The sequence below is a fragment of the Capricornis sumatraensis genome, chromosome 5 (assembly GCF_032405125.1).
Source record: "Capricornis sumatraensis isolate serow.1 chromosome 5, serow.2, whole genome shotgun sequence".
Classification (NCBI taxonomy): Eukaryota; Metazoa; Chordata; class Mammalia; order Artiodactyla; family Bovidae; genus Capricornis; species Capricornis sumatraensis.
The window spans coordinates 53,469,706-53,493,246 of record NC_091073.1 but is presented as its reverse complement, the minus strand read 5'-3'; the positions used below and the strand labels follow the sequence as shown (position 1 = coordinate 53,493,246).

The 23,541-nt window shown below is 38.3% G+C and overlaps 2 protein-coding genes across 9 annotated transcripts in view; one reads left to right on the top strand and one right to left on the bottom strand.

The window, feature by feature from the left end:
- Nucleotides 1-2,294: 2,294 nt before the first annotated feature.
- Nucleotides 2,295-12,664, bottom strand: DUS4L (dihydrouridine synthase 4 like). Its single transcript, XM_068972677.1, has 6 exons — nt 12,549-12,664; nt 8,236-8,357; nt 6,158-6,275; nt 4,974-5,096; nt 3,757-3,983; nt 2,295-3,054 (listed from the first exon to the last, which is right to left on the bottom strand). Exons 1-6 carry the CDS (start codon nt 12,662-12,664, stop codon nt 2,795-2,797), a joined length of 966 nt encoding a protein of 321 aa, XP_068828778.1. The 3' UTR covers nt 2,295-2,794.
- Nucleotides 12,665-18,146: 5,482 nt separating this feature from the next.
- Nucleotides 18,147-23,541, top strand: part of COG5 (component of oligomeric golgi complex 5) — a 275,606-nt gene continuing 270,211 nt past the window's right edge. For all 8 annotated transcript variants that reach the window (XM_068973076.1, XM_068973075.1, XM_068973071.1 and 5 more), the window contains exon 1: nt 18,147-18,240. In XM_068973076.1, coding sequence (XP_068829177.1) covers nt 18,147-18,240 — 94 coding nt within the window. The remainder of the gene's footprint in view (nt 18,241-23,541) is intronic.

Sequence of the window (23,541 nt, the reverse complement as noted above, 5' to 3'; positions counted from 1 at the left end):
GGGAGGGGAGCGTGCCCCACCCCCGCCAGCCCCGCCGGACCCTTCCCGAGCTTCGGCCTCGGGTGCGGGCCCCCGCTGACACGCCAGGCGGTGCGGACGCGATGAGGAGCATTAACTGGTTTCTAGTTGGGCGGTGGAGTTACGGGCTGACGGAGACTCTTCGATCTGCTGCTTAGGGGCTCCCAAGGGCAACGTCTTCTGAGGAGCCAGCTTAACATTTCTAATAAAGTGTGATTTGGGTGGAAGGCGTGCGGTTAACCGACGTTTTGAAAGAGCTTGTGGGGTCCGGCGAGAGAGAGTGGCATCGGGGCGAGCGAGTTAGACAGGGTGCTGCCAATTTAGTGACCGTGGTTAAAACACTCCTTCCTGGTCCGTAGTTTACTGTGGACAATTTCGTTGGCCGGAACAAGCTAGAAGTTACATATTAGAAAGGCCAGGATCTGGTGATTGTGCCGCATTCTCTGAAAATGTAGGGGAATCGGTAGCGTCCAACATTTCGTGTAAGGGTTTCCCCTTTTGTCCATGGGCTCGGAAGAGGAAACACACTTTGGAAAGGTAGCCGTGGGTACGGCTACCTTTTTTCAGTTACTCTTTTCCGGCATTCAGATTACGTGAATACACTCAAATTATGACAGTTTTTTACCCCAATATTAACAACATATTAGAAATGGACATCAGACTATTCTCCTGTAGAGGATTATTTTGGGAACATTAAATAAATGGTAAAAATGAGGTGGTTACTGAATATAAAAACATTTAAGTCAGTGTTTTCTCTTTGTCACAAATACAGACAACATAGGTTGACAGAGGAAACAAAAAATGAAGCGCGTTTAGAACTCCTTGCCCTTTACTCTATGCCATTGTCCTCACAACATGTAATTCACCTCAGAGTTACTTAACAAATTTAAAAATGACTACGTTTTGACTACAACTCCCTGTGTGCTAATATGGTACTCATATTTAATGAAAAACAGTTATCTTTAAAAACCCATTAACTGGAAAATGAAAGCACAGAGTGTACCTTAAAAATATTCCAACAGGGTGCTTATGTTAAAATGGACTTCTCTCATATTCCCAAATTCGTGAATCAACCAGTTCTAGATAACTGCTTGTAAGTTTTTTATGTTGGTGATATAGACCACTATCTTATAGAACTGTTTTTAATAAATCGAGGTAATTCTTGCAGTGGCACCTTCACCTCCAACAAAATTTCATTAGCAGTATCTCCAAACCATGAACTTTTAAAAAATTTTTCAATTTTTTGGCTGTGCCATGCCACTTGGCTTGTGACAATCTTAGTTCCCTGACCAGGAGACTGAACCAGCACACTTTATAGTGAAAGCTGGGAAAACTAACCACCGTACTGCCAAGGTATTCCCTAAGCCATGGAGCTCTAAAGTTAAAATTATCCTCAACTGCTGGGAGGCATAAAAATAACATTACTAAAAATGTTAGGAAAATTAGGTTTTTAAATAAAACCTGGTTACTCTTCTTCACGAAATAATATTTCAGGTACACAGTTGTCTTTTGGTATGTGTGGGGCATTGGTTCTAGGACTCTTGCAGGTACCAAAATTTGTGGATGCTCAAGTCCCATATATAAAATATTTTAGCACCAAGGGCCAACTGTGTAATTATCTCTAGACTATTGACCAAATTTTTTATTTAAGATGTAGGAGATAGAAATTAACAGTATCATTTATATATAGGACTGATGCTGAAACTCCAGTATTTTGCTACCTGATGTGAAGAACTGACTCATTGGAAAAGACCCTGATGCTGGGAAAGATTGAAGGTGACAGAAGGGGACGGCAGAGGATGAGATGGTTGGATGGCATCACTGACGTGATAGACATGAGTTTGAGTAGGCTTTAGGAGTTGGTGATAGACAGGGAAGCCTGGGGTGCTGCAGTCCATGGGTAGCAAAGAGTCAAACCTGACTGAGCAACTGAACTGATATTTACCAAGCTCTCAATCTTCTAAGAATTTAGAAGTCTTGAAATGTAACAAATATAATGTCATTTAAAGAATTTCACAGCATCTTAGCTTTTTTTAATAAAGATTTTTTATTTTTGATGTAGATCATTTGGGGTTTTAATGGCTGCGAGGCATTAAAGGTTGAGATCTTGGCTTCCAACCAGGAATTGAACCTGCACCTCCATGCACTGTAAGGAGTATTAACTACTGGATCACCAGGAAAGTCTCCCTTAGTTTTAAATTACAGAAAACATCACATCTAATTAATTTGTTACATACAATTTAAAACAAATACCATAAGGTGTGTAATTCATGAATTAGGAAGTAGTTTAATTTTCCAACCAAACTTTGAATTTAAGCCCTGAAAGCAATTCTATACAGAATTTTTTTCCTTTTCATTTCATATAGATGTTGGCATTTGCTGTTTCACTTTTCTGTACTGATTTTCATTTAAAACACTTCATGTTAACTAACAGATACCATATGAGCCATATTTTTAGTATTAAAAAAAGTTTTATTTATTTAAAAATGTTAAAAACGTGATTCCTTTAGGAAAAAAATTCTCACATTTTAATTCATAATAGGATTCAGAGCAAGGTCTGTCAATATTTGAAACACCTAGGATCTTTTTTAAAATTAAAATTTGGGTCTACCCTAGAGATCTACTGAACCAGAATCTATCTCTGAGGATGTGGTCTAGGAGTGATTTTTAAAAATTCTGTCAGGGCATTGTTTTTATATTAATGTTTTAGAGTCACTGATTCAAAGTAAAAACCAAGATGTGACCTTCGATGGTTTCATTGCAGAAAGAAAATAATTCACGAAGTCCGGTCAATCCCATAATGGTCTGTAAGATAATCTAAGACTGCTGATGTGCTTGACAAAGCATTAAATATTCTTTTTTCCTGCCTTGAAGTTATCTTTTCCATCATATACATTAAATGTTGATGGAAACACATATAAGGAGTTCCAAGTTCAAGAGCAATGTCAACCCAGTCCCAGATGCATTTCAGTGGGGTTTCCTCATATCCAGCAAACATGGCCGGGTTTGCTAAGAGTCCTCTTGCAACCATCACACCTACAAATTAAAGCATATTTCATTTGTCCACACATTAAGAACTCATGGTTATGGGGTCAAACTCAATGAAACAGACTGACAATATTAGAAAATAATTTATTACCAGATTTTACAATGCCCTTAGTCTCATTCTTATTAAACAATTCATTTTTATACTTTTTATAAACCAATCAAGTGTAAATGCAACTTGTAAGACTTTCTTTTTTAACGTTTTAAATACTTCTACATTAAAAATTAGTTTTGGGTTTTTTTTCAGGGTAAACCTGGATTGTTATAAATAGGATTTGCTTAAAGTTAAGTTTATTTGCATTCTCTCATGTAGCAATAGGTATCACAGGGCTTGATATGCCAAAGTTGAGGCGGATAATGAAGCTGCATAGCAGTCTGGGGTTTCTTTGGCTCCTGTAGCCACTCTTCCATTCACAAATTCTCATTTCTATTCTGTAGGCTCTACTGGTCACTCAGTGGATGAGACGGTGGCAGAGAAGTACCTGAACTAATTCCCCCCAATTAAAATAATCTGTTGTTCCTAAGTCAAAGGATTAACATTTTAGTAAACTGCTTAGCTTAAATTGGTACAACAGGAAAATATGGCTCCATTTGAAAGAAAAATAATGAAAACCACATTAACATTACTCTCCCACCCCCATTTTTTAATTTTTCTAATTAAAAAACAAAAAAGTCAAAGGACTTAGTTCTTACCATCTGTCCCAGTAATATGCCACACATTTTCTGCTTCTTTTAAGCTTCTGATGTCTCCGTTCGCAACTATAGGTATAGACATACTTTCCTTAATTATTTTAATGGCCTCATAGTGAACTGGCTGATGTCTTTCCTCAACAGTTCTTCCATGGACTGTAATCCAGGAAACTCCTGTTGCTTCAGCCTTTCGACAGAGATCTACAGTTCTTGTAAGGTCATCATGGATCCTATAATTTCAAAATCATATCTATCTTTTTACAGCACACAAATCTTAATTAATGCTAATATCAATAAACAGGACATTATTTCATCTACTACATTATTTAGTTTAGTTATGCTGTTCATATTATCACCACATACCACTATCAGTAAAGTTTTGTTCAGCTATCAGTTCCCATTCAAGATCTTGAATTTAGCTATTTCACCATTGGCAATAACAGGATGACAAAGAACTGTTACCTAGTGGCTCTTTTTTGGCTTTGATAACTGAAAGATTCATCACAGTACTATCACGGATGCATTGAAAGTTGCTATGTAATATTTGCTGTGCATGCTCCAATCCACAAGTGGGAGAATTATAATAATTTATCAAAATGTTTTTAAGCTGTCACCAAAAAACTATAATTTTTCATTTTTGATGTGAAATTTTAGTGCAAATATTATTCCTATTTTCTACTCTTGGTATCAGAAATGTTTCTTAGCATTAGTTATTTCAATAGTATGTGGAAAGAGTTGTTTCTTTTGGGAGTGAGTTTTTTAATAATAAAGGGCTATTTTCATTTTTGTTAAATAAGAAGAAATTGTTTTAAATTATAAATAAAAATTATGGTATCTATTAATTCACTAAGCATCTTTGTTTCAACATTTTCATATTCTAGATGCCTATGTGGGGCTTCCCAGGTGGCTCAGTGGCTAAAGAATCCGCCTGGCAATGTAGGAGACATAGGTTTGATCCCTGGGTCGGGAAGATCCCCTGGAGGAGGGTATGGGAACCCACTTCAGTATTCTTGCCTGGAGAATCCCATGGAGGAGGAGCCTGGTGGGCTATAGTCCATGAGGTCACAAAGAGTCATACATGCCTGAAGCAACTGAGCATGCACGCAGATGCCTGCATACTAAAAGGAGACATCTCCACATCTTCAGACAAAAGGAATATTCTTTTATTTCCTGAGTAATGGATGGACTATCATACCAAGAGATTAAAATATTACCTTTACCTTATTTTAATAGATACTGAAAATCTGGGGTTTTCCACTTGATTTCTTACTTGTTTCACCATGTCTCGAACAAGCTCTGGCTTGTTTATTAAGCAAGCTCCATAACCTTCTGCCAACGCCCACCTTCATAAAGTAAACATAACAACAAATAAACGGCAAACAACTGGAAGAGAAGATGCAATTCTAAAAGCACAGTAAATGCATTTATCTATTTCTCTACCTAGCAATCTGGAATGGAACCATAATTTTTAAAATTCATAGATCCAACATTTATAAGTGTATCAAGATTAGGAAAACATGTTCCCAGATCAAGAAGTGTTTAGGGGAAATGGTTTTCACTGGCAAGTGAGAAAATTAAAGTTCATTCAACCAAAACAGATTTAAGTATTTGTAATTAACTGTAATTACTTCAGATTTTTTCAACTCCAAATGTGATGTTTATTATACATAACAAGAAGTTTTATTAATCTTAAGAGTAGAAAGATATTTTTGGCTTACAGCATTCCAACACCACTAAACAGCTTACTGAACTCTACTAATGAGTATACAAACATGTCTAATCTGATTTGGATTATTCTATATGTATACAACCTTGGCTTCATTCTTTGAACATATTTTGAATTATTGACAGATAATCTAGTATGGTGCCAAGAGGTAAGGATATTATCATCAAATTAAGCACATTCTATCAACACCCAGTTACTCAGACTCAACCAAGTGACTGTAGTATAAGAAGAAAAGGTAATTATAAGAAGGTATTCTTACAACTAAAATTAAGTAAGAGAAAACAAGTGGTGATCTCCGAAATCATAGAATCACAGTGCTTGAAGCAAGTATGTCTAACACAGCAGTAAAAATACATTTTAGGAGTTGTTATAACATCAGAGTCTCACATAACTACTTTATGGATGAGGTTCAAGGCAGATGCACACATAAAAAAATTCTAGTGGTGAGGTGAGACAAAAACTTGTCAAGGGTCTATACATTGTTGCAGCCATCAGAAAATATCTTTGCTTGTGTATTTCTAACTAATATTTCCTTAGTTTTTCTTGCTGCTTAGAGCTCAAGTTCTTTATGTCTATTTTCCTTACTTTTCAGTTTTTGGAATACCAGAATGATAGTTTACCATGTTCACTAGTTTTTCCTAATCTTTTGAGAATTTTTCCAACTTCTTTGAGCTTTACCTCTGAGGGCAACCACAGTTAATGTCTATTCCATTCGCATAAGGACAGACTATACGAGCAGCATCAGATAAAAGTCTTGCATCATTAGCAGCAAACTGAACAATCAATGGGCAATCACCTGATAAAATGAATAGCTCAACATTAAAATTTACAGAAACACACACACACACGAGATAACAAATTTTAATGTTTGTACAGGATAAAATTCTATTTTTAGACTAAGAAGCATGTGTTCAAACCATATAGCATTAAAATAATTTAAAATATTTTAAATTATTACAATTTAATTTAATTGCAATTATTATTGCAATTTAGACTTGGTACAAATTCAAACAGTACAAAATTTGATAAAATGAAAAGTATAACACTTTTGCCAAACAGACTCCTTTCCTAAAGGTGAGATTATACTGCATTCTAAAACATTACGAAGACCTGTAAAATTTAAGCAAATGTGAACATTCTAAATACATTACTATCTCTATGGTGTTTTCCCCTGATGTACCTGAGATCTATATGCAGACCTATTTTCTTGTTTTTAGTGCATATTCCACTATGACGGTGAACTACAGACTGTTTTTTATTTGAGACTCTTGCAAACAATGATGAAGATACTTTATATACATATTTTTGTGAGTATATTCATGAAGTAAAATCCTAGGAGTATAACTCCTGGGCAGGTATTAACATCTTGAAAGATACTATAAAATTTTCTTAGAAGAGTTTACCGATATACATATACACCAATATGGATGACAGTTCTGGTTTCCTTACAACTTATCCTACACTGTATATGTAACAACATATTTTTTATTTGTAGCCTTTCTCTCCATACTTTTTGCAGAGTTCTCTATGTGCAATTTTTCTTTTGGTTGCTCCCTTTTTATTATTTAAATTTAAAAATAAAACAATTAGCTCTGCTATCTTATCATAAGCATAAAATTTTCTCCAGTTTTTAGTTTGTCTTTGAGTATTATCTGTGCCCTTTCCTTACTCCTGAGGATATAGGTAGGGTTCTTTCTGTTTCGTAAGTTGAGAGTTATAAAATTTCAATTTAACAATCATTTATTGGTCAAATGTATTTTCAGTGCTGGGCTAGAGGCTGAGGATACAAATCCACAAGAAAAAAATTCCAACCCTCAAGAAGCCCATAGTCTAGTGGGAGAGACAGACACGTAAGGAGGAAATCACAGTACAGTACGATTAAGTACAACAAAAAGTCTGTGCTTAGGCAATGGACATAAATGGAGTGTGATTAGGAGAGTTCCTTGGTCACAACTTTAGAGCATTAAGAAGTATGAAGTGTCCTTTCCCAAAGAGACAGGGATAAGGGACAGGCCTGACTAAGAAGGATACTCTAGGTGGAGCAGTGTGAGAGATTAGGGCATGTTCAGGGACTTAAAATAACTTAGTATTTTGAAGAATAAAGTCGGTGGGCCATGGAGAAAAACTGATGGAAGATAAAGCTGCAGAAAATGTGTTCAGTGTTCTAGATCATGAAGAACTTTCTATTATCTACACGTGCTGGAATTTTCCTCTTTAGGTCAGTGGCTCTCCATCTTTAGCAACCTCAGAAGCACCTGAAGAGCTTTTAAAAACACAGATTGCTTGTGACATACCCAGAGTTTCTGATTAAGCAGGCTTGGAGTGGAGTCTAGAATTTCCATTTCTAATGAGTTTTCAGATAATGCTGATGCTAAGTGGTCTGGGAAATCACTTTGAGAACCACTGGTTTAGGTGATGAGAGGTCTAAGGAAGATTTTGAGTTAGGGAAAAGAAGTGATCAAATTTAAGTTCTAGAGTGCTCACTTGGAGCTGTCTGCAGGACAGTTTGGGGTGGGATATGGCTGGTGGCAGTGAGACAGGAATCTGCCAGGTGACAGAATGGGGCCCTGAATGGAGGCTGACTTACACTTTGATAAATTATTCATAGTTTACAAGGCGCTGAGGAAAAACACATTAAAGATTTTAAAATAAACTCCTCAAATTCTGTTGTCTGATTAGACAAGAGTGTTGAGTATTTTTGTTGTTGTTTTGTTTTTTAAGTTTTACAAAGACAGCAAACTCTGGCTTTCACATACCTTGATTTGTGGTAAATTCACTGTCTCTGGCTTTTGCAGATCTGACAAAATCAGCAGCAACTATCATTGGTGTATAGCACAGATCACAATCGTATTTTCTGACTAGTGTTCTAAAAGACAACCTGTGAGCATATAAAACTTTAATTAGGCATTCAGAAAGCATGATAATCCTATCTTCTTCAGAGTTTAGTTATTCATTAAATATTAATAAAAGTTCTGTTACAGAAAGATGCAGTAGATGTACTCTTCCTATCCCTCCTGCTTAGTGTAACTAAAAACTCTGGATATTATATACAAAACAAACATAAGCAAACTCTGAAAGGGGGAGAGAAGAGAGCAGACAGGCTAGTGACCTTGGGCAGGACCTAAGGAATGACAATGGTGAGTTCTCCGAGTTTTGTTTTTCCCTCAAATATCCTAGGTTTGAAACTGAAGAAGCTGGCAACCTGGAAACAGCAATGGATGCAGACAAAAACATCCCCAGCAAAAGCCCGCTCATTTCACCCCAAGGACCAAGAAGGGTGCAGCTTAGCAAGCTTTTAGGTAATAATGACTCTACGCTGGCCCAACACCAGAGAAAAATCTGTGGCCTGCACCTCCACAAGTAAAGCTTGAGTAGGGAGCCTTGACTTCTAGCCTTCCAAAGCTGTCACAAAGTACTCTAACACCCCTCCACAGTGGTGTTAGGGAATGCCAGGTAGGAAACTGGAACTTTAATCCTTGCTGGCCAGAAACAAGGAGGCTACCAGTGGAGACCAAGTGGGGAGCCTGGAATTCCACACCAACAGTGCAGCAGCAAGGCAGCCTTCTCCCTCACCCCGGGAACAGTGTCAGAGAATGCTTAGTGAAGAGCCAGGCCTTTCATCATTGCCCAGCAGTTACCAGGCCACCCCCTGCATGTGGAGCTGGAACTCTTAGCCCTGCTCAGTGGTAATGAGGAGCCTTATGCCCCTGGGGTGTCAAAGGAGACCAAGTGGAAAACCTAGACTTCTACCTCTACCTAAGAGTAATGAGGTGGTGCTTTCTCATCCTTCCCCTGCTGTGGTGGTATCAGAAAAAGCTAGTTAGAGCAGAAGTTTCAACATTCAGAATCAAGCACTGTAATCCACCATATTAACAGGCTAGAGAAAAAAAAATCACATGACTGTATCAACTGATGCAGAAAAAGCACTTGACAAAACAACATTCAGGATTAAAAACTAAAACCTCCCAGAAAAACAGGAATAGAGGGAACTTTCTCAAGTTGATGAGGAACATACACAAAAAATTCTACACTTCATATGATACTTAAAGGTGAAAGAATACTTTCCCCACCAGATCAAGGACAAGGGAGAGATGTCTGCTCTCATCATTCTTATTCAGCACGGTGTTGGAACTTTAGGCAGTGCAATGAGCCATGAAAATGAAATAAAAGGCATCAGACAGAAAGGAAGAAGTAAAACTATCTCTATTTGCAAGTGACATAACTACTTAGATAATCCTAAGGAATTTATAAGAGGAATGTCCTAGAAGCAATAAGTAAACATAGCAAATTCACAGAATGTAAGAATAAAACACAAAAAGCAGTTTTACTTCTATATACCAGCAATGAACACATGAGCACCACAATTAAAAGTATAATAACTGAGTGTAAGCCTTACAAAATATGGACAGAATTTGTATGCTGAAAACTATATAACACTTAACACTAATGAAGGAAATCAAAGATCTAAATAAATGGAGAGATACTGTGTTTATAAGGAGACTCAACACAACAAGGAATTCAATTCTCCCCAAATTGATATGCATATTTAATACAATTCTTATGAAAATTCCACTAAGATTTTTTTTTGTAGGTAGAGAAAAGATCATCCTAAAATTCATTTGGAAAGGCAAAGAAACTAAACAGTTAAAACAATTTTGAAAAAGAAAAGTGGGATTTATCAGATTACTTAATTTCAAGATTTATTACAATAAACTGCGGAAAATTCTGAAAGAGATGGGAATACCAGACCACCTGACCTGTCTCTTGAGAAATCTGTATGCAGGTCAGGAAGCAACAGTTAGAACTGGACATGGAACAACAGACTGGTTCCAAATAGGAAAAGGAGTACGTCAAGGCTGTATGCATATTGTCACCCTGCTTATTTAACTTATATGCAGAGTACATCATGAGAAACGCTGGGCTGGAGGAAGCACAAGGTGGAATCAAGATTGCCGGGAGAAATATCAATCACCTCAGATATGCAGATGACACCACCCTAATGGCAGAAAGTGAAGAGGAACTAAAAAGCCTCTTGATGAAAGTGAAAGAGGAGAGTGAAAAAGTTGGCTTAAAGCTCAACATTCAGAAAACAAATATCATGGCATACAGTCCCATCACTTCACGGGAAATAGATGGGGAAACAGTGGAAACAGTGTCAACTTTATTTTTCTGGGCTCTAAAATCACTGCAGATGGTGACTGCAGCCATGAAATTAAAAGACACTTACTCCTTGGAAGGAATGTTATGACCAACCTAGACAGCATATTAAAAAGCAGAGACATTACTTTGCCAACAAAGGTCCATCTAGTCAAGGCTATGGTTTTTCCAGTGGTCATGTATGGATGTGAAAGTTGGACCATAAAAAAAGTTAAGCACCAAAGAACTGATGCTTTTGAACTGTGGTGTTGGAGAAGACTCTTGAGAGTCCCTTGGATTGCAAGGAGATCCAACCAGTCCATCCTAAAGGAGATCAGTCCTGGGTGTTCATTGGAAGGACTGATGTTGAAGCTAAAATTCCAATACTTTGGCCATCTGATACGAAGAGCTGACTCATCTGAAAAGACCCTGATGCTGGGAAAGATTGAGGGCAGGAGGAGAAGGGAACCACAGAGGATGAGATGGTTGGATGGCATCACCGATGCAATGCACATGGGTTTGGGTGGACTCTGGGAGTTGGTGATGGACAGGGAGGCCTGGCGTGCTGCAGTTTATGGGGTCGCAAAGAGCTGGACACGACCGAGCGACTGAACTGAACTGAATTGACAGTAATCAAGACTGTGTGGTACTGGTAGAGGGACACATAGATCAATAGACCAGAGAGTGCAGAAAAAGAACCATATAAACATGCTCAGCTGAGTTTTGATAAAGATGCAACAGTAATTCAATAATGGAAAGATAGCCTTTTCAACAAATGGTGCTGGAATAGACAACTGTCAGCAAAAACAATAAACCAACCAACCTGAGCCTATGTCTCATACTCACATAGAAATGAGGAATTATGAACTTAAATGTAAAACGTAAACTAGAAGACTTTAAGAAAAAAAAGGACACAATCTTTAATATCTAGAGCTACATAAAGATTTCTTATACTTGAAAACAAAAGCACAATCTGCAAAAGGAAATATTGATAAGATGGACTTCATCATTAAGTAAAAACTTTTGCTCTGCAAAAGACATGGTAAGAGAATGAAAAGACAAGCTACATGCCAGGAGAACACATATGTAAGCCACCTATCTGACAAAAGATCTGTCTATAAAATAAAAAGAGCTCTTAAAACTCAAGAGCAAGCAAAACTGGGGCAACAAAAAACCAAACAATCTTGATTAAAAAATGGGCAAAGGGTTTGAAGAGATTTCTCCCAAGATACCCAAATGGCCAATGAGCACAGGGAAAGATGCTTAACATCACTAGAAAAAGACAAATAAAAGCCACAATGAGATAATTCACATTCATTAGGATGGCTATTAAAACAATAACAACAACCCCCCAGAACAGTAAGTGCTGATGAGAATGCTGAGAAACTGAAACTCTTGTGCACTGCTGGTAGGAATGTAAAATGGTGTAGCTACTATAGTAAACAGCAGGGCAATTCCTCAAAAATTAAAAACAGAATTGCCACATAATCTAGCAATTCCACTTCTGGGCAAATACCCCAAAGAACAAAAAGCAAGGTCTCAAAAGATATTTATATATCCTTGTTCATGGAAGTATTATTCCCAAGAGTCAAAAGATGCAAGCAACTCAAGCTGGGCTGAATGAATGAATGGATAAACAAAATGTAATATATACACACAATGGAATATTATTCGTTCTTAAAAAGGAAGAAACACATGGGTGAACCTTGAGGATTACGCTCAGTGAAATAAGCCAGTCTTAAACAGACAAATACTGTGGCCACTTAGATCATACACATGCCAGGCAGGTAACAGCATCAGGACTCAAGCCTGTATCCTAGTCCCAAAGCTAGGCATTTGAAGATCCATGTGGTGGGGTGGTCTTACTTTTTAAAAAGTCAGAGCATAAAAAGGAAATCACACCTAAGCTCATTGACCATTTAACAACACTTACTTTGAATATCGCACCATTGGGGCACAGACTTTTACCAGCTGCCCAGAATGAAACATTTCTATAGGATCTTTTTTTCTTTCTTGACATGATGTAGTTTGTATGCAGTCACTCTTCATGAAAACAGATTTGTTTCAAATCTGAAAAAGACAATTAGTTTGCATGGAGGAAGGCACTTTCACTTGAATCTCATCATTCTTACAATTTCAATTACCAAGAACATGAATTTTTCATTAGGTTTTGTAGGCTTAGGAATCTTAGTTTCTTTTCACAGTATTGAATAGGATATTACCAAATTCTGACTTTATTTATAGGTCATGGATAGTTTTTAGCACACTGTGAAATTATAACATTTATATTTTATATAAATTATGCTTGTTCAAGTCAAAAACTAGCAGTTTTGACTTTTATACTTAACTGACTGTAGTAACAAATTAATAAGTGCTCAGGATGTGGAAAACTAAAACATGTTATTATTTTCCATGTTATTTTAGTTTTTCCATTTTACTTTGTTTGGCACTGATTTAACCAAGAAATTTGATTGAATCAATTCATATATAGTACTAAGTATGTCTGGCACTTTGAAATACCTTTTTTTATCCAGGAAAGTTAAATGGTAGTAACAGAACAGCTTAAGTACTGAGCATTTCAAAAGATATACTGGTATGTTTAATGTTTATTCTTATTCTCAAATCCTATTCTTTTTATTTGAATCAGAAGGCAAACAAACTTTTAATTATATTTTTAAACATTTAAATGTTTTGTGAACATTGTTTCATGAAAATCTCAATTGTAATCACATAGCTGCATAGTAAATCCACTATTATACCCAGAGGGACAAGTGATTAAATTAGGTAATTCCTAAGTGTTTTACAGTTGCTGTACTGTACTTAAAATCTTATCATTTCATAGTGTTGGCTGTTACTAATTCCAATTTGGGCCTTAGTAATTTAAAAACAAATAAAGGCCAACTTTAGAAAAGTCTAATTGCTCACCATGAAACTTTTTGGTTGGCTAAATCTGAAAGTATTGATATAGACTAAATATAAACTAATAATTTAATTTCCTTAGGTAGAATGTACAAGTGGAATAAGATAAACTAGTTTTACTGATCACTGTTTATCAGTTTATCACCATTTATCATTTGACAATAAACATTTAGAGGTGGGTGTGTCAACTAAGTGGTACCTTTAATTAAACCCTGAGCCCATCTTCGGCTCATAGTCCCTGTATTCTTAATTCCCCATCCTGAGGACCCCAACAATCTTCTTGGAATCCCAGTTGATCTTATTTGTTTCCATTCAACAAAGATTAATTTCCTGCTACATGCTGAGAACACAGATGAAAATATTTTTGGTGTCTTTAAAAATGTATTAAACAAACTTACACAATAACGTTAATACACACACTCAGACACAATTTCAGCATTGTAGAAATAACTGCCTAGAGGAGTCAGTGAAGTTGGGGAAGTGTCCAGTTACAAAGAACAGTACAAAAAACTCCATAGCAGCATGAAAATGCTTGTTTTTAGTGAACCATGAATAGTTCAGCACTGCCTGAGCTGTAACTAGACAGGATGTGAGAGTGCCTACATAGTAATGGGCTTTGTACACCAGGCTAAGACTTTTTAGATTTATACTCTAGGGCTTTTCCTGCTCTGTGGGTAATTTTTACATGTGCACTCAACATGTTAATGTGTGCATATGACATACTTCCATGGGAATGTATTCTTGTGTAAGTTGTCTCTCCTTGTACACTAGTTATAATTGAAAAAAATTTAGCAGGGAAATGAAGCATGATCAGATTTCTGACTTGGAAAGATTTCACTGGAGGGGTTAGGGGTGTTGATAAAATACTAGTAAGGAGGCCACTGTAGTAGACCAAGCCATGTGTAATGAGTATCTGATCTGGGAGTCTGGGAGTGAGGAAAGAGAATGCATTTAGGAGCTATTTAGAAATAAAAATAAACTAGCAAGACATTTAATGGTTGGAAATCACCTGATGACAGCACGAGTTATATGTGCTAAGAGAAAATATTAGGATGATGTCAACATTTTTGGCTTTAGAGCCTGGTGGATGGCAATTCCAATCAATGAGACAGAGAACCAGAAGGAAGAATGGACAGGCTTTGGCAGTAAAACATGAGTCAATGCTTGGGCACATCCAAGAGGTACTCAGCTGATTTCCAGGTGGTGATGCCTCAAAAGGGTTATATAGATATGGTTCTTAAGAAAAAGCTAGAGATATAGATTGAGTCTTTAACCTCTAGGTTAAACCAGAGATCAAACTGTCAACATCAGTTCGATCATTGAAAAAGCAAGAGAGTTCCATAGAATTCCAGCAAGAGAGTTCCTTTGACTGTGTGGATCACAATAAACCGTGGAAAATTCTTTCAGAGATGGGAAAACCAGACCACCTTACCTGCCTCCTGAGAAACCTGTATGCAGGTTAAGAAGCAAAAGTTGGAACTGAACATGGAACAACAGACTGGCTCCAAATTGGGAAGGGAGTACGTCAAGGCTGCATATTGTCACCTTGCTTATTTAACTTATATGCAGAGTACATCATGAGAAATGCTGGGCTGGAGGAAGCACAAACTGGAATCAAGACTGCTGGGAGAAATATCAATAAACTCAGATATGCAGATGACAGCACCCTGATGGCAGAAAGTGAAGAACTAAAAAGCCTCTTGATGAAGGTGAAAGAAGAGAGTGAAAAAGTTGGCTTAAAACAACATTCAGAAAACGAAGATTACAGCATCTGGTCCCATCACTTCATGGCAAATAGATGGGGAGATAATGGAAACAGTGAGAGACTTTATTTTCTTGGGCTCCAAAATCACTGCAGGTGGTGACTGCAGCCATGAAATTAAAAAGACGCTTGCTCCTTGGAAGAAAAGATATGACCAACTTAGACAGCATATTAAAAAGCAGAGACATTACTTGGCCAACAAAGCTATGGTTTTTCCAGTACTCACGTATGGATGTGCGAGTTGGAGTATAAAGAAAGCTGAGCGCTGAAGAATGGATGCTTTTGAACTGTGGTGTTGAAGACTCCTGGACTTCAAGGAGATCAAACCAGCCCATGTGAAAGGAAATCAGTCCTGAATATTCACTGGAAGGACTGATGCTGAAGCTGAAACTCCAATACTTTGGCCACCTTATGCAAAGAACTGACTCTTTGGAAAATACCCTGATGCTGGGGAAGATTGAATGCAGGAGGAGAAGGGGACAACAGAGGATGAGATGGCTGGATGGCATCACCGACTTGATGGATATGAGTTTGAGTTGACAGGGAAGTCTGGCATGCTGCAGTCCATGGGGTCTCAAAGCGTTGGACTGAGTGACTGAAGTGAACCTCTGGTAATATGTTGAAACTAAAAACATGGACAAAGTACTTATGGGTACCATACCATATGTGTAGAAATCATTAAAAGCACCAACATTTAAGTAAAAGGGAGAAAAAACTTGAATATAAAGGAGACAGTGAGATGAACTTCGGAGCTGGAAGGAATAAACCTGAAATGTGATATTCAGAAGCCAAGAGAGGGCTATTATTATTACAAAGGAAGGAGGGGATGGGCATCTTACACATCACAGAACAGTGAGAATGAGGTAAAGACTAAAAAGGTAGTCCAATGGCAACTGGGTCACTGTGACTTTAGCAGGAATAATTTCATTCTTATTCACTCTTGTTCCCTTACATGGCACAAAGAAGGGTTCCCCTTTTTTGCTGAATGAAGAAATCAGTAGTTCTCAATCTTGGTTGTACATTAGAATGAGGTAGGGAGATTTTAAGGAGGATGCCCAAATCATACCCTAGAACAATTACATGTGAATATCTGGGCTTAGGATACAGGTATCAGTGGTTGTTGAAGCTTTCCAGGTGATTTTAATGTGCAGTCAAGCTTCGGAATAAATAAATCCACATTCTCCAAAGCACGTGATATTATTGTTTTGTTTAAATGGGTTTATATGTATCTCTTAGCTCCTTCGGGATAAGACAGGAATTGAGTCCAATGTTTTACACTTAAGCTGGTATATACAGGTAGAGATTCAAAATTCTTCATTGAATGAATGTTCTGCAACTTTTTGGTAACAGCCAGGAAAGGAAAAATGATCCATAATTCAAAGACAATGCTTATTTAAAAATTATTAGTCAAATTTTGTGTATTATTGATAATGAAATCTAATGTGACTCTGGGCACATTGCTCTTGGCAATTTTCGAGACCTCCATTCAGAACAATCAATCCTATTCACACCAGGATTGATATCAAATATATTAGGGAAGAACCTCTGTGGAGGCTAAGCATAAAGCAGTGAGCTGAGGCTTGCTTGCTTGAGTTCTTATGCGTATCTAATACGTTTAGATATATAAAATACCTCGAACAGCGTTTGGCACCATTAAGTATTTGACATCCTCAAAGATCTGTTAGCAGAATCAAGAGAACCTGTAGCTCTGGCACTGGGAAAAATTGGTTCCGTGTACATACTTAATGTACACCAAGGAAGACGTATGATCTTTTTACAAAGAAATGCTTAACCTTCTTGCACACGTGTGGCTGACCTGTTAACTTACTATTAATTTATCGAGTGAGAAGCAGAGGTGAACAGTGCCGATGTAATGGGAACTAACTTGATCTTACAGCTCAAAAAAATGGAAAATTCATCAATTTGTAATAAGAAGTGTGGTGTCGCTCACTTGGCTGAAGCTAAGCAGTAGAAAAATCCTAAGGATACTGTCACATGGGAGAGTAGGTGTAGACTGAGTCCCACTTATTTCTTGTTTTTTGTTTGTTATTTTTTTGAGTCCCACTTATTTCTGTTTCAGTTGTCCTACTTCACCGATTTTCGGCTCTTCCTAATTCTCCCCAGTATTCATTCGTGGCAACTTTCCTCTCGAAGCTTTCTCCACCTGCCTTTATTCCAAGAATGCGAAGCAAGGCATGTGGCAGATACAGGTGACGTGAAAGTCGCTCAGTCGTGTCCTACTCTTTGCGACACCATCGCCTTGTACAGCCCATGGGATTCTCCAGGCCAGAATACTGGAGTGGGTAACCTTTCCCTTCTCCAGGGGATCTTCCGAACCCAGGGATCGAACCCATGTCTCCCTCATTGCAGGAGGATTCTTTCCCAGCTGAGCCACAAGGGAAGCAGATACAGGTAGGTAGCTATTAACACCCGCCAGCTGTACTTGAGGTGTGCAAAGGAAGTTCCCAGAAGCCTCCGCTCTCTTGCCTCCATCAAGAGGCCTCTGTTCTTAGGTTAATTAAATACTTGCTTCAGCGGGAAACGACGCGGCCACGTTTTGGCGCTCACCTTCTCCTCCGCCCGGAGAACGCTGCTAGCACCAGGGGTACGGCGGGACACGGAGGAAAGCGCCGCTCCCGCGACCTCGGCTTCCTCAACGCGCTGGGCTCTCAGTGCCCACCAGATCCGGGCCCTACGCCGCTCACAGGCAGGTTCGGTCCAGCACAGTAGAGCGGATCCTCCTAGTCCGCCGGGAGCCTCGGACTGGGCAGAGCGGGAGGCGCCCAAAATCTGCGTCATCATCTGGGCGGGGCGCGCAGCTGTGACAGCATCACTCCCGCACCAGCCAACATGGAAGGTGGTGACGGCGGCGTCTCTATGGCTGGCCGTGGGGCTCCGGGTTCCGGAGCTGCTGCAGCCACTGTCCGGGAGCTCCTGCAGGACGGTAAGGGGGCCGGGCTGTGGTCGGGCCATGGGGCTTGGGAGCTGTCTGCTCCGCACCTGGGCCTCGGTGGTGGATTCAACCCGTCGCTTTGCAGAAAGTTTTCCGTTTCGACGTGACCACTCCCCTCAGCCCGGCCCACTGGCACCTGGGTGCCAGCCTTGCCGACGTGTTTCCCCAGGGACTTGCTGACCCGTTTCTTTCCGGTTGTCCTGGGGACACCTGGTTTCTGGCGGCTCCTCATTTCAGCTCTACCCTCCACGCTCCTGAGGCTTCGCTGATGTCCCGAGTTTCCGCACTCGGGACCTACTGCTACCGCAGTTCTTGACCAAAGGGTGAAGCGTTTAATGTCATGAAAAGTGTAAGAACTAGGACAGATGACAAGCGCTTAATGAAGGGGGGCTCTTTTTATGTAGATTTGCAAACTTCCGCCCCTTTGACAAATTCTTAGACTGCACAGGTGGCCCCATTTACAAGCTCGCTTGTTTGTTACTAGTGGTTTATCCACAACCATACGTGGGGGAGGGTTCGGAGCATTCATTCAAGCTGGGATTAACCATATGTATTGAAAATAGCAGTCAAGTTCATTTATAGTTTTGGACAAATTGCTAGGAATAAGAAAAGTTAGAGAAGCGCACACAATTGTATTAGTGATGTTAACGTACTCCAAATCTGTTTTCTTTCAGAATAAAGTTCAAGTTTCTAAAGACCCTTCTCATCTGTTCTTAATTTCCTTCCCAAATTGACATCACGTTCTACCTTGTACAAAAATAATTTGTATACTTAGTCTTTTCTACTGCATTGTAACATCCCTTTTTATATTCTGCAGAGTTACCTGTGGTAGGTGCAGAGTGTTTTAAAAAACTGAACATCACACTGAGAAGCATACATACACATTTGTTGAACAAAACAGATTATAAATGAATGAAATAAAGTTCTAAATTGCTGTTTGTTTTCTGTGTTGTATGCTTTATTATTGCCCTTAGTTTCTTGCCTTCTGATTATAATTTATATACTTTTGCCAAGATTTACTAATGATGTTGTTTTCTGAACTAGATCCTGTTCTCTAGGATCTCTGGCTAATGCATCTTTATATCTTAATTTAAATTCAGTTTTACGAAGTCTTGACTCCTGTTACACATACAATTTCCACTCTTAAGTAGCTTATGATTTTGGTAGGGGAAATAGTCCTGTAAAATTATAAAATTAGACACTGTAATATAGCATTATAATGGTAGCAGTAGAATTATATATGAAGTAAAACATGAATACAAAGTGGATGATAACTTGGTGGTTAGGGAATGTCAAAAAAGACTAGTTGGAGTTGGTTTTGAAGTATAAATAGAACTTCTCCAGGTGAAGTGCATGGAGGTAGTACATGCCACCCATGGGTATTCATTTCAGTAGGTTTCACTCCAGGAATTGTAATCAGTTTTTGGACGGTACATAAGCCTCAGTTCTGCTTTCTGTATTTTCGTATTTAGTTGTCTTTCTTATCTTCAGCAGTAATGATTTAAATCTTCTTTACTTTTTTCAAGCCACTCCCTTTGAGCTCAACAAATGGTTTTCAAGTTCCCTGAAAGAATCTGACATGAGCTTCCTTGATTTCTTGCCATTAAATCTGTGAACTAGCCCGAACCTGTTGCCATCCTTTCTTCTTTTACATGGTGTTTTTAATTATAAAAGAAGTGTACTGCTTCCTAAAGACAGTTGCTCCTCTTGGTGTTCTGGATTTTCTTCCTGCCTCCTCCAGGACCAGTTACTCTCATTCTGTGCCATTGAGATCGCTTTGCTTCATGGATAAATCAAATGGACACTGTTTTGGTCCTTATCTTACTTGATCTTATGAAAAGTTTTGACTTTTGAAATACTTTTCCTCACGTGGCTTGTGAGTTGCATGGTTTTTGTTTGTTTTGTTTTTAAATTTCGGTATTCTTTAAGTGCTCTTTTTCAGCTTTCTTTAGATGCTTCTTGTCTTCATTGTGTCCCAATTCAGTGATGTACTCCACTCTTGTTCCCACAACATTCCTAAGGAAGTAAATATTCCCATCAATAACAGTGATTGACTGTGTCAGGGATCTGCCAGTGATGGAGATTAGGATTGATAGAGTTGGTGAGTAGATGCATAGTTTGAAATTTTGTGAGATGTTTCTGATGTGATGCCTGTAAGAATGAGAAAACTATAAAAGAGAAGCATTAGGGATGTTCTCTCCTCCGATTCCAAAACCAATGATTAGTATCCAGCCTTCACTATGTTTGATCTTTGAAATATCTTTGATACTACTGGCCATTTACTTTCTTTAAACTGTCCATTTTGGTTTTTGCCATTCTCTCCTCTTTTTCTTTCTGAACATTTAATTGCTTTCATTTTTATCTTTACCTCCAAATTTTGGTGTTTCCCTGCTTCTGAATTGTTGTCCCCATTTTTTTGTGCATTCTAAAGTGGCTTCCTAAATCATCTGGTCTTTTTCTCATTGTTTAACTATTAATATCTTTGTACACAAATATACACATATATGGTCCTTACCTCTCTTCTGAGCTATAGAACCACTGTCTACTGGACATTTCTATCTTAATAGTGAACAAGCACTACTAATTCTACATATGAAAAATCTGCATGTGGTACACACTGCTGTATTTAAAATGGGTAACCAGCAAGGACTTACTGTATAGCATATGGAACTCTGCTCAATGTTATGTGGCAGCCTGATGGCAAGGGGGTTTGGGGGAGACTGGATACATATATATGTGTGGCTGAATCCCTTTCAGCCACACATACATATGTGTGGCTATTCACATGAAACAACATTGTTAATCGGCTATACCCCAATACAAAATAAAAAGTTATTAAAAAGGCCCGTGTATGAACAGATAGTATAGATTCTGCACATGAAAAAGTGAAATCAATTTTTTTCACCCCTCTCCTCTAACCCTTTGCTCTAGTAGTCTCTGTCGTCCTTAATTGTATGTGGTAAGTTAGGTGTATGTTTGTTCTTCTATAGTTTATGTGTTCTATGGAGGCAGGGGTACATTCATATTCATGTTTATACAAAGATTACATGTCCGTTAATCAAGAAACTTGGAAATCATCTTTTAATCCTTGGTCTAACTAATCACCCATTTTCAGCTTGTGTCTAAGTCCTGTACATTGTAGTGTGTGAATATTTGCCACTTCCTTGACATTCTTACTGCCGCTATGTTTGGTTTCCATCCTGTCACTTGGGCTGTTAACATAGCACCCTACTGGCTCCTGTGGCTCTATTCAGTGAGTATGCTGGTAAACCAGCTTTCTGAGAAAATAGCAAAATCTCCGCTTTTGTATTATATGCCAATTTTCATGGTATAAATACCCTTAGCATGGTCAGTTTGAAGATGCCTACATGAGATGTCAACTGGCTCATACAATTCCTTAAAGTTTTAACAGTTGGCTCTGAGAAGTCAGTCTGAGCCAGCCCTAGTATACCACTGCATGGCTAATCCCTTTTCAGTCATCCTCCATCCTGCTGCCAGAAACTGTTCTACAACACAAGGCTCACAGCACTCTTTCTTGGCTGTAAAACCGTAAATGGGGTATAGGCTGAACATTTTGCTTGTTTTACCAGCCTCTTTTCAAACCACCCAGCCTTCCTTTGGAATCTCAAATCCTGCCATTCTTTACCCTTTCTGTCAATATCCATTGTGATCTAGACATACTGAAGTCAGTATTATCCTTATTCCTCAAAATATACAATCGTATTTGCTGCCTCTAAACCTTCACTTTTGGAATAACCTTCTCCACTTGTCTGCCTGGCGGGATCCTAGATTCTGAGAATTGCTTGGCAAACTGTAAGGAAATGGGGTTCTCAGGATTAAGGCCAAAGTAGTAGTTTTCTTCTTTCACTTCACTTCGAGAGTAGTCAAGAATGAATCTCTGCTTTTAGCAGAATGATACTTGTAGCTGATATATAGATTAATTCATTCAGCCAGTGTTGAATACCTGCTGTGTGTCAGGCATTGTTCAGGCTCTGTGGGTGTGGTAGTACAGAAAACAAAGACTTTGCCCTTGAGAAACAGTGAATATAGACAATTGAAGTTTTTATAAAAGTACTCTATATTATAGCTTGTTTTATAATCTCTTGTCAAGGCAGTCTTACCTATATCTACGATATGGCTAGGAGATAATCCTTTTTACCTACATTGACTTCACTTCTGTATATCTATTTTTAATTCATAATTCCATTTTCCTTTCACACATTTGTGAATTTCTATACAGAAAGTTATCTTAACAGCTATATTCACTCCTGTTTTCTTTCTCTTAAGGGCCTACATTCAACATGGTTTCTGCTTCCTTTTACTTATTTCACTCATAAATCCAAAATTTCAGTAATACCTGTAAGTTTGTATGTGCCTAGTTCTTTTAAAATTTCAGATTCACTTTATTGTAACAGTATTTGTGCATTGATCTGGAGATCCTGGAGACCATAATTTTCAGACACAGTCAGTTTTCTTATTGTTGACCTTGTTTTCTTGTGTTAAAAACTGTTGCTAGTATTTTTTTTCAATCTTTTCTCAATATTTTCTTTTACTGATAAAACTAGCTTTTTTGTTGTTTGCTAATCATGTCCAACTCTTTGTGGCCCCATGGACTGCAGTATGCCAGGCTTCCCTGTCTTTCACTGTTTAACAGTTTGCTCAAACTCATGTCCTTTGAGTCAGTGGTACTCTCCAGTTGTATCCCCTGCTGCCCTCTTCTGCTCCTGTCCTCAATCTTTCCTAGTATCGGTATTTTCCAGTGAATTGGGTCTTTTCATCAGGTGGTCAAAGTATTGCAGCTTCAGCATCAATCCTTCCAATGAATAGTCAGGATTGATTTCCTTTAGGATGACTGATTTGATCTCCTTGCAGTCCAAGGGACTCTCAAGAGTCTTTTCCAGCATCACAATTTGAAGGCATCAATTCTTTGGTGCTCCTAAAAACTAGCTTTTAGGAGTATGTGTAGTGGTCCAGAGGTGGGCTCTGGAGCTAGACTGCCTTGGGTTCAAACAATGAGATGGTCAAAGTTTCATGCCTTATCTCTTCCTGTCTCTTCACCCGTGAAATGGGGAGAATGATATTTCCAGCAGGGTTGTGAGCATATAGAGTAAATTAGTATGAGTTCCAACAGGTCTATGTGCATATTGAATGAGTTAGTATGTATAAAGTGCTTAGGTCAGTACCTGATATGTAGGAATATTCTTAGTAAATATTGCCACTATTCTGCTGTTGCCACCATGTATTCCTTCTTCATAACAGAAAGCCTTTTCGTTAGTTTTTGATGTATAGAAA